This window comes from Erinaceus europaeus, chromosome 5, assembly GCF_950295315.1.
Source record: "Erinaceus europaeus chromosome 5, mEriEur2.1, whole genome shotgun sequence".
NCBI classification, from domain to species: domain Eukaryota; kingdom Metazoa; phylum Chordata; class Mammalia; order Eulipotyphla; family Erinaceidae; genus Erinaceus; species Erinaceus europaeus.
The window spans coordinates 10259431-10274343 of record NC_080166.1 but is presented as its reverse complement, the minus strand read 5'-3'; the positions used below and the strand labels follow the sequence as shown (position 1 = coordinate 10274343).

The window sequence follows — 14913 nt, the reverse complement described above, 5'->3', positions numbered from 1 at the left end:
CAGATTCACTCTCTCACCACATCTGTTATTTATTGATGTATTTTTCAAAATTGCCACCAGGGTTCTTCCTGAGGCTTGGAGCCTGTACCATGAATCCACAGTTCCTAGCAGTCTTTTTTTTTTTAAATAGAAATTGAGAGGTGAGGAGGGGATAGAGAGGGAGAGAAAGAAAGTGCCTGCAGCACTGCTTCACTGCTCGGGAAGTTTCTCCTCCTTGCAGGCAGAGACTGGGAGCTTGAACCTTGGTCTTGCACATGGTAACATGTGCACTCTACCAAGTGTGCCACTGCTAGGCCTTCTCACCACAACATTAATAATAATAATAGTGGTAATAATAATAACAATAATAATAAAGATAGGACTGTGTAGATAATATAGTGGTAATACAAAAGGCATTCATGCCTGAGACTCTGAGGTCCTAGGTTCAGTGCCAAGTACCACCAGGCCTGAGCAGTGCTCTGGTGAGAAAAAGAAGAGAGAGATAGGTAGATAGACAGAGTGGGGGGAGAGAGAGGGAGGGAGAGAGAGGATATGACAGTGCTATTTGGTAAGTGGAGGGCCTGGTATATCTTGGGGTGGAAGTTACTAAGAATGAATGAGGAGGGGTCTCCATCCTCAAAAGAGTGCACAGAGCCTTGTTAGGGGTGGTAGCCAGGCATTTTAATCAAGTCTGTATTTTCAGAACAAATTCCCCAGAGACCATTACTTTCCAGCAGAGATATGTAAACCTTTGGGAATATTACTTTTGGAAAATGGTAAGTTTCCAAGATAATTCCTGTATATAAGTTAGAGTCCATCTGTGTTATTGTACAAAACAGGCACTGCAGTATTTGTCACATGAATAGATAAATAGTTGAGTCAGCCATTTCCGGGGCTTTGCAATCTTGCCCTGCTAATACCAACACTATGATATTGGACAGCTTGCTTTAACTTTGAGTTTCTTCATCTAATGAGGAGAAGATGATGCTCATAGCGCTGTGAAATTAGATGAGATAATGTATGAGACCATGAATGGGAATCATTTACATTTTCTATAGTCCCGGCCTGTGCTGTTCTGTCATTATTATTATTAAGCTAATAAGCCAGTTTGATACCATTGACCCAGTTTGATTTTTATCTGTTGGTAATTTTTCTTTTGGCATACTTATTTTTTCTTTGGCAGCACCAGGGAATGAACCCAGGTCCTTGCACATGTGCAGTGCCTCTGCTGAGCAGTTCCCCTGAGCTGACTTTTTCATTCTTTGTTTTTGAGACAGGGAGGGGACGCCATAACATCAGTCTACCAACATGATCTCTTCTGGCACTGTCCACGGTTGAAGCACTGTTTAGTGGAGCTCTTGTTTTAGTTTAAACAGCAGTGAAACTTCAGTTTTTAGTGTCTGTATTGTTTTACATCTGACCTGATTTTTTCCCCCTGGAATGACCTCACTTAGATCTGAGTTTACTTACAGTTGAACAGTATTCCCACAATCCTTAGGCCAGATAGCCAAATGAATATTTATACTTGGAAAAATGTAAAATAGAAACAGGAATAAAGATGTGTGTGAGGTAGAAAGGGCATGGTTTGGATAGTCATAACATTTCTTACTACTTAGTTCCTAAAACATGAAGATTTTATTACTGAATATTAACTGGTCAAGAATTGACTTGCAGTACAAATTGAAGAAACAAAACATACCAGTTCTCATCGTAACTTCTTTTGATCAGTAAGCATGTATCCTTTCAAGTGAGGGGAAATATAGCATAATGATTGTGCTTTAATGCCCGAGGCTCTGAAACCACAGTTCAATTCCCTTCACCACCACAAGCTAACGTGCTCTATCCTATGGTTTTTGTCAGTGTTTCCTTTTTATAAATAAAAATTTTTAAAAAAGAAGAAATGAGGAAGAAGAAAGAAGAAAAATCATCCTTTCATTTTCCCACAGAGTTTAAGAAATTGTGATTGCACTCTTCTCCAGTGCTCTGAAATAGTACCTATTTGAGATAAAAGTCTTTTTATAGAGTCAGTTGAAGTATTAAAATTAGTAGTTTCCCAATATTTTTCCTTTAAAAAGGCTAGTAAAAAAAAAAAAAAAAAAAACTTAGGGGCTGGGTGGTCCACACCTGCTTGAGTATATACATTATAATGCACGTGGATCCAAGTTCAAGCCCCCATTCCCTGCTTACAGTGGTGAAGCTTCACTAGTGGTAAAGCAGTGCTGCTGCCCTCCCCCCATCTCCCCTTCTCCTCTTTAATTTCTCTCTGTCCTGTCAAAGAAATAGTTAAAAAAAAAAAAAACGGTTGATAAAAGTAACAACAACAGACTTTGGGCTGGGAAGATAGCATAATTCTTCTGCAAACAACTTTTCATGCCTGAGGCTCTTGAGGTCTCACATTCGGTCTCCCCAGTGCCACCAGAAGTCAGAGCTGATCAGTGCTGTGGCAAATAAATAAAGACAGAAATAATAACAGTAAAGCTTTATTAAAAAACAAAACCTTTGAAAAAGTGACATCCCAATTGGATTTGTAAATTGTTATGCAGGGTAGCAGAAGCAAGTGACAGTTTGTTGTGTTTTATTTTTTTCAAGTGGCATGGCTAGAAGAAAATAATTTTAACAGTATTCTCTTCCAAATATTGTCTCTGTCTGGTCCAGTGACCCAATTGGAGAGAGAAAAGATCCCTTAAATTGTGATGCTATCAAAACTTGTTAGGCAGGTTATGGACACTGCTCAGTTTTATAGCTGTTGTTGGATATCTACATTATTGCTGACTTCATGACCCACAGTGTATAGGAGCTGTCAAGGGCTGTCATGAGTGTAAATTATCTCTTATGTAGATACATTTTCCTATAGACTTACCCACTTAGGATTTGACACTTGTGGATGATTGACTTTCAGTCAGTGGCGTTTCTTTTTATATTTATTCCCTTTTGTTGCCCTTGTTGTTTTATTGTTGTAGCTTTTATTATTATTGTTATGATGTCATTGTTGAATAGGACAGAGAGAAATCGAGAGAGGAGGGGAAGACAGGGGGGAGAAAAAGATAAGAGATACCTGCAGACCTGCTTCACTGCTTGTGAAGCAACTCCCCTGCAGGTGGGGAGCTGGAGGCTCGAACTGGGATCCTTATTCTGGTCCTTGTGCTTGGTGCCACCTGCGCTTAACCTGCTGCACTACCACCCGACTCCCACAAAAGACTTTTATGTCTGAGGCTCTGGAGGTCCCAGGTTCAATCCCCAGCATTACCATAGACTGGAGCTGAGCAGTGCTCTGCTCTCTGTATCCCCACCCACCTCGGAGTAAACTATACTAAAAAAATTAATAAATAAAAGTGTAATGATTATGCCTCATACCTGAGGCCCCGAAGTCCCAGGTTCAATCCCCTACCATAAACCACAACTGAGTAAGTACTCTGGTTAAAAAACAAAAACAAACAATTTGTGGCTAAAAAGTTTTACATAGCTCTGTTCATAGGATCCATGAAAGTTAGGAGCATGCAGGACCAAGTGGTGGCACACCTGGTTAAGTGCACACATTACAGTGCACTAGGACCCAGGTTCAAGCCCCTGGTCCCCACCTGCAAGGGTTTCACCAGTTTCACGAATGGTGAAGCAGGGCTACAGGTCTTTCTGTCTCCCTCTCTATCTCCCCGTCTCTTCTCAATTTCTGTCTCTGTCTAATAAGTAAATACATAAAAGTTAGGAGTATGGATATTAGAAACAATTTCTGACTTTAAATCCTAGCTCTGTTGCCTAACATTAGAATAAATTACTCAAGTTCACAGTTTGAGTTTCTTTATCTGAAAAGAACTGTGTCTTCATCGGTATGTTTTTGCTTACCTTATGGCCCAGTCTCGAATACGCAGTAGCCATTTGCTTACTTCCCATATAGTATTTTCTTTTTTAAAAAAACTATTTCTGGGGAGTCGGGCTCTAGTGCAGCGGGTTAAGCGCAGGTGGCGCAAAGCACAAGGACCGGCATAAGGATCCCGGTTCGAACCCCGGCTCCCCACCTGCAGGGGAGTCGCTTCACAGGCGGTGAAGCAGGTCTGCAGGTGTCTATCTTTCTCTTCCCCTCTCTGTCTTCCCCTCCTCTCTCCATTTCTCTCTGTCCTATCCAACAACGACGACAACAACAATAATAACTACAACAATAAAATAACAAGGGCAGCAAAAGGGAATAAATAAATAAAATAAATATTAAAATAAATTTTAAAAAAACAACTATTTCTTCAGTTGTGTGTCAGACTTTGTCTTAGGCAATGGGACTGTAGAAACACGAACATTTCATATTTGCAGGAAGAAATTAATAAGATTGACAAGGAACACTAAAAACTAGAATTTCTGGAAAGCTGAGAAAGGCCTTCTGGGGAGAGTGATAACAAGTTCTACATTCTCCTACAAGGTCAAGTGAGATAACATCTGGAAAAAGTACCTCTTGGGTTTAGTAACTCAGAGGTCGCTGATAACCTTATATAATGCCATTTCAAAATTAGAGTTGACTGAGAAGTGGGTAGCTGAATGAATGAAAATTGTGAGTTTTGGTAATTAAAGTGTTGGACTGAGACAGGAGAAGGTAGTAGCTTATGGGGGGGGGAGAAAACGAAATATAAACTTAATGAGTAAATCTTCTCTCTCTCTCTCTCTCCCCCCTTCTCTTTCAATGTCAAAATGAACCCAGGGCCTCATACATGAACACTACCACTGAGTCCCAGGCTTCTTGAGAAGATGTCAAGCATAAATCATCAGGATAATTTTTGAGATTTCATTTGAGAAGGATCATTGTAGGAATACCAGCTAAATCAGTAGTAACATTTGTAATCATGTAACTTGTAGTCTGAGATAATAGGTTATTATGGTTTCCTGTGTTGTTCTGGGTAGAGGTAGAATGATCTTGCCAGATACAGGACTCCATTTTAAATGATCAATTATTATTATTATTGTTATCACTTTATATTGCCACCAAGGTTATTGCTAGGGCTTGGTGCCAGCACTATGAATCCACCGCTTCTGGTGGCAGTTTTTTCCTTTTTTTCTTTTCTTTTCTATTATTGGATAGGACAGAGAAATTGAAAGGGGGAGGGAGAGAGAAAGATAGACACCTGCAGACCCGCTTCACCACTCTTGAAGCATTCCGCCTGCAGGTAAGGAGCTGGGCCTTAAACCTGGGTCATTGTGCTTGGTAACATGTATGTGCACATAACCAGTGTACCACCATCTGGCCCCGTTACCATTTTTTTTTAAGGTCAGTGATAAAGAAATAGTTAAGTCTACTTACAGAGTCTTCTTTGCTGAGAACAAAAGAATTACTTGACACTGTTGTTTTTCAAAGTTAACTATTACTGATTGTGGTGGAGTTTGGAATTTGAAGCCTGGTAGATTTGGTTTCAAAGTTCTGCTTGGCTCTGTACAGCCTTACTATAGGTTACACAGCTGCTTATTTAGTGCTGAATTCAATTTCTCCACAGAGGGAGTGCTGTCTTCTTATTTATTAGAAATAAGTGATTATCTGCACAAAGCACCTCGTGTTTAGTAGGCATCCAAGTGTTTGTTTTTCCTTGCTTTCCATGGCATCTGCTGTTGATTATGTTGTTTCAGCTTTGTGTGTTTGCTCTTCAACCTGCCCACACCCATGTCCAGTGAAGAAGTAATTACAGAAGCCAGAACTCCGACCTTCAACACCCCCAAGAGCATGCTGGTCTGTACCCCTAGAGGGGGAGCAGGTTAGGGGAAGATGACCAGAGGCCTTCAAATTCCAATTCCGTTAAGACCCCTAGATCTGGAGAGAGAAAAGGACAAAAGAAAGGATATTCGGAATTAGCAATAGATGTGTGACTTAGAAAGGAAGGAAGTGGGGCCAGGCAGTAGCACAGCGGGTTAAGCACACATGGCGTGAAGCACAAGGATCCAAGGACCAGCTCAAGGATCCTGGTTTGAGCCCCTGGCTCCCTACCTGCAGAGGGGCGGGGGTGGCTTCATGAGTGGTGAAGCAGGTCTGCAGGTGTCTTTCTCTCCCTCTCTCGATTTCTGTCTGTCTATCCAACAATGACAGCAGTAACAACAACAACAAAAAACAAGGGCAACAAAAGGGAAAAAATAGCTTCCAGGAGCAGTGGATTTATAGTGCAGGCACCAAGCTTCAGTAATAACCCTGAAGGTAAGAAAAAAAAAAAAAAGGAAGGGAAGGCAGGACCTTAGAAAAAATGGGTGAATATCTATACATATGGTTACAGGACTAATAGTCAACCCTTATCTGTGACCTTGAGAGAACTAATGAAATTTCCAATGGATGCACTAGGGACAGGACTCTGTTGGTGGGAAAGGTGTGGAATTGTACCCCTGTTGCCCCGTATTTTTGTAAATCAATATTAAATCATTAGTAAAGTTATTATTTATGGAAGTCCTTTCTCCTTTAATTCATGGCTTTATTTTATTTTATTTTATTTTAATATTTATTTATTCCCTTTTGTTGCCCTTGTTATTTTATTGTTGTAGTTATTATTGTTGTTGTCGTTGTTGGATAGGACAGAGAGAAATGGAGAGAGAAGGGGAAGACAGAGAGGAGGAGAGAAAGATAGACACCTGCAGACCTGCTTCACCGCCTGTGAAGCGACTCCCCTGCAGGTGGGGAGCCGGGGTTCGAACCGGGATCCTTATGCCGGTCCTTGTGCTTTGCGCCACCTGCGCTTAACCCGCTGCGCTACAGCCCGACTCCCTAATTCATGGCTTTATATAAGTTGAGTGCTAAACATATCTTTTATGAAAACAGATGTATGATTTGATACTATTAATAAACTTTAAAAAAAGAATCTTTACTGAACTTTTTTTTTTTTTTTTTTGGCTTGTGTGCCTTTAAAGATCGTGTGTATTTTAAACAAAACTTACTAATTTAGATATGCCACTTTGGTGACTTCCTGCCAAACTAACAGTTTTTTTTTTTCTTCTGAGACACACCTTGGTATAACTTTAGTTTCTGGCCCCTTGCCACTTGGCTTAATTTCAGACTAGGGATGATGAATCCACAAAAAGGCTTTTTAGGGTTTAAAATTAAAAATACGGTTTGTTGTTGTTGGGGGTGGTGGTGGTGGGTATGAACTGTTGTTAAAAGCAGTTTAATTTTCAGGCTTGGATTTCACTTGGTGCTTTATGCAAAAAATTTTATTTGTAGTTTTGATTCTTGATATCTCCTGCTACATATATTCCAGGCACTGAGATAACTAACTCTGCACCAAAGTGATGAAGTCAAATCAGTCTTACTCTGTCTGTTCAGTTGTTAAAGCCTTTCCTTAAAGATTTTAAAAATCTCTGTGTGAAAAGGGTCTTGGAGTGCTGAGACAACTGTGCTGTAAACCACTAGCCTCACAATGAAATGGGGAAAAAGAAAGTCTTTCTGTGTAACCAGTATACTACCTCCCTAGCCCTGTTTTTAACGTTTTGGCTATCCATCTTTCCCGTGCTTCTTTTTCTTATGTCCATGAACTCAACTGTTTGGGGGGGAAAATGCTTTTTAAAAAAAAAAAAAGCTAGATTGAGATGACTACATTTATTTTTTATTTGGGGGGCATCCTTAATTCTTAAATATTTTATTTATTTATTTAACCAGACATTGCTCAGCACAGGGTATTAAACCCCAGGGACTCTTGAGTTACCAAGGCAGTGCTCCACTATCCATGGGCTTGACCCTGCTTCTGTCCTTAGTGCTTTTGAGTGAGTGGTGCTGAGGACTAAACCCAGGGCCTCCTGTGTGGAAGGCATATTATGCTCTCCTGACGAGCCACCTTCTTGAACTCTTTTATGTCACGAGATGAGGAAACTCAGCTCAGATAGGCAAGTACTTTGCCCATGCTTACTCACATAGTCACTGGGACAGTGCCAGAAATAGACCCAGTTAGGTGTATCAGTCTAAGCCTCTGCACTCCACCCTGCCACACCAAAGAAAATATTCCAAGAGTCACCTAGTAGAAGCTAGAACAGCAGGTAGACTTTAGCACACTGGAGGGGCAGGGTTGTAATGTAAGCATGGCAAGAGGCTTGAAATAAAGGATGGGAGTAAAAAGAAGGGCATGAGACTTGAGCCAACTTTTAGTTTTTTGTTTTTTTTTTAATTTATATATAGTAAGTTCTGTAGATCTAAATACATGATATGCAAACTTGGACAATTTAGAATTCAAGTCACGTAATCACCATAGAAGCAAGAACAAGATCTGTGACCCTCCCTCGGCTCCCAAGTCCTCTTCTGTAGTCAACTCTTCCCGCCATTCCCCCTCTCTGGTAACTGCCCGTCTTTCTCTATGCTAAATGAATGGCACAGCATGGAATTGTATGGTTTGTAGCCTGCCTTCTGTGCCTGTTTACTTGGCATAATGCATCTCTGATCACACAGGCATTGAGACATAAATGTGACTGTCTTTCAAGTAAGAAGAATACTTTTTTGTTTGAAGAACTATAAAGTCATAGCTTCAAATACCAAAAAAGTTCAAAGTAGATTCCTAACATATGCCCAGAAGAAAGTAAAATAGATTTAAAAACAGTGTTACATGTGCCAGCTCTCTGTATTTTGCATGTAGATACCCATGTGGAAAGTTTGCTACTAATTGACCTTTGTCATCTTGAAAAAAAGAAAGGGAACAGCTGTTACTATGAGAGGGCAGAAGCAGCTAATGTTAGTCCTGGCCAGTTGGTGCTATGTGCCTTTCTGGGAAGGGAACAACAGGTGAAAGACTGTCTGTTTTTTATTTTTGTTAGTGTATAAATAAATAGACTCTGTGTGTGTGTGTGTGTGTGTGTGTGTAAAGCCCAAAAGTTCATAGTAAAATAACCTGACCTTATAGTTCTGGAATAACATTTTTTAATTAAAATAAAAATACATATTTAAAAATATATATACAGAAATTTTCTTAGGTATCCAAATGAACTAAGAGTCTTTAAGGTTGAACATATCATATTATAGGTAATTTTGACTCAGTACCACAAAGGAGTAAAACCTTTTTTTGGTAAATGTGATATGTTCAAACTTTTTTTTTCTTTCTTCTGCTTGTTTTGTCCTAACTTAAAAAAAAATAGATAACTGAGTACTTTTTATAGTAAAACCATGTCAACCACAGAGAGGTGGTGCCTGCAAACCGGTCACCAGAATGTAGGTGTCTCTAAGAGCTGAGGGTGTACTGTTCTTTGAACTCTTGCCCCCGGCTGCCACTTGCTGCTGTCTCCTGTGAATCACACCCAGATATATACACACACACAGTACTTTCTACCTCTGGTCCCTCCTGGCTGGCTGCAGGCAGATCCACCTCTGTCTTACATAAGCTCATCTATCACCAGGACCTTTCTTACTTAAGAGTCAGTGCTTATTTTTCATTTCCTATTGAAACATATTAAAATCATTTACCTGTAATTGAAAATCCAAGAACTGTAGTGTAGTTTGACTTTGATCATTAGTAGGTCTTTCACTACTCATTTCCCTCTGCTTTAGTTAGATCATCCTATTTTTTTAAAATGATCTGACAAATTGAATTCAGTTGCCAGCCATTATTAATTCACTTCTAATTCCATTTCCCATTGTAGTTACTTTGATTTTTTTTTATAATTAAAACCACTGTCTCTACACACACTTTCTATCTCTCTCTCTCTCTCTCTCACTCTTAAGCAAAAGACACTGTTTACTCTTTCATACAGAAGGCTTGGCTCAGATATGCACATTTACATGTTTGAATACTGGGCATACAGCTTACTTTCAAAACTGATTATCACAGTTGGACAGCTGAGTCTCCCCTTCCCCTGTCCATAACCTTCAATGTTCTGTTCCCTCCCTTGAGTCTTCTGAGGAACTTGCAACTAAAAGATTGAAGCAGAACTCAGCTCCTCCAGCACCAACTGTTGTCTGTTCAGAGTAGTCAGTGGTGATAAAGTACTAGTTAAGAATTTTTAATCTCACCCTTATTATATATGTATAACTTTAATTAAACCAGTTATCCTCTGAGTCACCCTCTCATCTTTAAAATGGGATAGTAATACCTGTTTTACAAGGTGACTCTAAAATATGTGTTGAGGTCCTACCTTCTCTCAGCTCTGGCATAGGTGCTTGGGATATATCTGTGAACAAAGTGAAAATACCCATGTCTTCTTGAAGCTTGTGTTCTGGTGCAGTGGGAATTAAGTGAAAATGAATGTAGTCAGCACGGCGTCAAGAGAGGCACTGCTTTCTTTCCTTGTGTCCTACCGTTGCTGTCACTGTAAAGAGTAAAGGAAACTTGGCCTGGCACAGCAGCTGCTGCGACGGACTTTCATGGACAAGACCCCAGATGTCCCAGGTTTAATACCTGATACCACATAGGCCAGAGCTGAGCAGTGTCCGGGGGTAAATAAATACCAATAAGTGAATTTAAACCTTTAAGAAAACCTGCAAAGGAAAGAGGGAAATGGTGAAGTAACACAAACAAACTAGGAAGTTTCTTTTCTATTTTTTTTTTTCCTTTTCCCTGTTTGTTTCTTAAGATACAGACCGAATTGGGAAGGTCTCGGGGAAGCGCCTTCATTTTGTCAGTGGGGTTTTCTTTCTCTTCTTCTTCTTCATTTTATTGCCCACAGGGTTATTGCTGGGCTCCGTGCCTGCGTAATGAATCCACCCACTACTTCTGATGTTCTCATTTTTTGATAGAGACAGAAATTAGGGGACAGGGAGATAGAGAAAGAGACAAAGAGCTAAAGAGAGAGCTGCCTGCAATCCCTCATCACTCATGAAGCTTCTCCCAGCAAATAGCGTCTGGGGGCTTGAACCCGGAGCATGCACACTACTGGGTGTTCTGCTGTCCTCCCCCCTTATCAGAAGGTATTTTCGTTTTTTTCTACTGAGCTACTCATGCTCGGTAAAAACTCTGCTCTTTCATGGTCATCCTACCTTCCTGGTACTTTGTTCTTTATTAGTTGGTGATATTGACTTTCTGTTTGCTTTCCAAGATTATGGGCATAGTCATTTTCTCTGAGCCATTTTACGAAGTCTCATGATGTCAGTCTTTATAATTAACATGTTCAGATGTATATTTTGGGTTTAAATTCTTTTTTGCTTTTTTACATTTTTTTTTCTTTGCAGAGTCAGGCCCTTGCACATGAGCAGTTTCATCTCTTCTCCATTCATTTACATAGGTAGGTAGACAGATCACAGATCAAGAGCTAACCCCAGTGTCCTGATAGAGCCATGTGTTGCCAGGGCTCAGATCTTGGGCATACATATGGCAAGAAGGACACTCTACCAGGGCTGCATCCTTTCAGGAGTGCCAGATAGGAATATCTAGCTGTTTGCTAGACAGTGAAATATTTGTCAAACTATTGGGCATAATAATAAGGTAGACTTAGTAATTTCACTTTTTTAGTTGGTAAAATTTTGAATGCCATTCTGTTCTTGTGGATATCTAGTTATTTTGAATTATCTGTTACAGAGGAGAGGGAAGAAATAAATAATACCTAACACCTGTCTTAGGAGCAGATTTTTATGTGATTCTGGAGACACTCGGGGCTCGGGCGGTAGCACAGTGGGTTAAGTGCATATGGCACGAAGGGCACCACCTGCAGGGGGGTCACTTTGCAAGCAGTGAAGCAGGTCTGCAGGTGTCTATCTTTCTCTCCCCCTCTTTGTCTCCCCATCTCTCTCCATTTCTCTCTGTCTTGTCCAACAACATCAATGGCAACAATAACAATAATAACAACAAGGACAACAAAATGGGGGAAAAATGGCCTTCAGGAGTAATGGATTCATAGTGCAGGCACCAAGCCCCAGCAATAACCCTGGGGGCCAAAAAAAAAAAAAAGAAGAAGAAGAAGAGAAAAACAGTGGTCCGGGAGGTGGCGCAGTGGATGAAGAAAGGAAAAATACTGCATGTTTTTCTCTCCAGAATGTGTTTTGTTCACAGTTGGGCACCAAATAAAGAACATTCCTTAACTTTGGAATGAACCAAAATTTTCTAAAAATTGCCCAGGTAATGCAAAGTAGTGAAGGACCAACATTTTCAAAACTTTTAACCTTGGACTGCTAAAAGAAGAAAATGAAAGGGTTTTATTGCCTATTGGTTCTAAATGTCTTTGATTTCCTTCTGTGGACCTGATTTCACAATCATCTCCACCACCCTCAGTACCAGTAGTGCCTTATCCGTCAGCCTGATTGCCTTTGGAAATACCAGCAGGAGGAGTGTGGGAATGTTTATTTTCTTGGCTTCCTGCTGCCAAATCCTGTTATGTTCTGACTATCCCTGGCTTACTAGAACTATTCCTCTTTGTGTCTCAATACCTATGCGGTAGTAGTAGTTTTAGGAGGCTGTGTTATCTCTTGACTGCCCATATCTTCCATTGATACAGCCATTGGCCACTGTATGTGTTAATGAATGATGCATGTGTGCATGAAAGATGTATGTAAGTATGCATGTGCATTGCATGTTTTAGTCTGCATGGACTCGTGTAATAAAATACCATAAACTGGGGGACTTAAGCTAAATGAAAAATTATTTTCTCTGTTGACTGTAAACCATTAATCCCCCCCAATAAAGAAAAAAGAAAATTTATTTTCTCACAGTTCTTGAGGCTAAAATTCTGAGGCCAGGGTGCCAGCATAGTCAAGTTCTGGTGAAGATTTTCTTTCCATCTTTCAGACAGTCAGTCACCATGCTAAATCCTCATAGGGCCTTGCCTCTGTGTGTGAGTGTGGAGAGAGATCACTTCTTATAAGGTCACCAATTTTGTTGAATCAGGGCTCTACTTTTATTACTTAACTTAGCCTTAATTAGAACCTAAGTTCTCTGTCTTCAAAACAGTAAAGAAAATTACTAATTAGAACTCTAATATATGAGTTGGGAGGGATATAACTGAGTCAGAACCATGAACAAATTCTTTCTTGCATATTCACCTTAAAGAAAGGGATTCATGCGTAGACGATGACAACCCAGTATTGGAACTCATTATTGATGCTTCTTCCAAAAGATGTGTTATTGAAGATAGTATAATGTACTTTCTTTTTTTTTAATTATTTATTTATTGATGAGAAAGATAGGAGGAGAGAAAGAACCAGACATCACTCTGGTACATGTGCTGCCGGGGATCGAACTCAGGATCTCATGGTTGACAATTCAGTGCTTTATCCACTGCGCCACCTCCCAGACCACTATAATGTACTTTCTCACAGGTTACCAAGGATACCTTTCATAGTTTATACTCACTACCCTTAATGTCTTCACATTTGATTCCCTCATACATAATGCTTCTGACACTTTGGCTTTTGTGTCTCAATATTTCTCTAGCCAATATGTGCTGCTGAGTACGAGACATAGAACATACCCTCATGAGCGTGTATGTTCTTTTCTTTCTGCCTATCTGTGCCTTTCTGTGATTTCACTGTGGATATCACCAGTCCTTTAGCGAATGTCTCAATCTCTGATATTCCTGACTTCAGATGACCTCTGAGAACTGCTCTATTGTTTTGGCTCAAGTTTACCACCTTTAATGCCAGCAGCTTGCATTTCTCTCTCTACTTCTCATCCTTATTGTGACCTCGATTTCTTTATACGTTCAGTGAATTTTTATTCAGAGTCAACTGTGTACCTGGAAGAAATGACAACAGAGATATAATTTGGAGTCCAGGTGCATAATGAAATTGTACCCAGGTGTCAGTGAATGTACTGTAAACCATTAACCGTCCCTCCAATAGTAATGATTAAAAAAAACAACAACAACAATTTATAGTTTTCCCTCAAGTTGTTGACAAAAAGTAATTTAAAATAGATGGTGATGTGTGTACAAGGCACTGTCCGTGGGGCCGATAAGTCATTTCCATATCCTAAACATTTTCATGTGTTCTTTTCTATTTTCATTATTATCAATACAATAATTACTACTTAATTACTGAATCCTCTCAAAGTTGTATCAGTTGTTTATTTTTTCTGTCCTATTTTGCCTTCATTGTTGTTGCTGGGGCTTTATGCCAGTATGCTACATGATTCCTCCACTTCTGGTGGACTTTTTAAAAAAAAATTTTTTTTTATAGCGTATGAGACACATGGGGGGGGGGTAGGAGAGGCACTGCATTATTTATAAAATCCCCCCCATGCCTGTCCTCCTATGTGTAGACTTGAAACTGAATCCTGAAAGTGAACTTGAAAGTGAACCACCTGTGAAGTGACTGCTCTGCAGTTGGGGAGCCAGGGGCTTGAACCAGGATCCTTATGGTGGTCCTTGCGCTTTGTGCCACGTGTGCTTAACCCGCTGCACACGCCCAACTCCCTGTTTTATTATTTAAAAAGTCAGTTTCCACAGAATGCTGGTGGTGGGACTGTTGTGCAACTATACATTAATCTTAAAACCTTGAAACTTACTATTAATCACAAGTAAAACAAGGAAAAGTCCATCAGTTTTGAAGACTCCCTACTTTGCCATGTTGCTGACTCTGAATGAAAGAGAGCAATGCTATTTTATTTCCTATAAGTTCTTTCCAGTATTTTAAGTGCTTAATTCTTTTTAGTAACTAGAAGCATCTCAGGTCCTCATCATCTCATTGAAAGCCACATGGTCAGGGATTTAGCTAATTTGCAGTAAAGAAGAGGATTCTATTCATTTTAAGTTTTCAGTATGAACAGAATATGTACTTGTAGTATACAAGCCTTTGCAAAGGATGAACCCCCTTCCTGCAACCATACCTTCCTTGCCATAGTCTAACCTACTGATTTAGCCAGATCATTTGTCTCCATGACACATCATAGACACACAGACTCCCCAAACCACCTACTTTGCAATTCTGATTCCATTGTCTATAGTTTCAGCAAGTTTCTGCATTTCTCCAAACTTCCTAACAATATAAAACTGTGGGGAAAAAAGAGAGCAGGGAAATAATACTTTGTATATACTATGTACGTACTTCATAGGGTAAAGCTAAACATTGAGTTACTTTGTGTAGCC

General features: G+C 39.9%; 1 protein-coding gene across 6 annotated transcripts in view; it reads left to right on the top strand.

Moving 5' to 3' along the window:
* Positions 1-14913, top strand: part of PLPP1 (phospholipid phosphatase 1) — a 71071-nt gene that overhangs the window by 11914 nt on the left and 44244 nt on the right. Inside the window, exon 1 of one of the 6 annotated variants that reach the window (XM_060191037.1) lies at positions 6010-6136. The exons of the other annotated variants lie outside the window; for them this stretch is intronic. Coding sequence (XP_060047020.1) covers positions 6025-6136 — 112 coding nt within the window. The 5' untranslated portion in view covers positions 6010-6024. Of the gene's footprint in view, positions 1-6009; positions 6137-14913 lie in introns of those variants that run through there. 6 annotated transcript variants of the gene reach the window in all.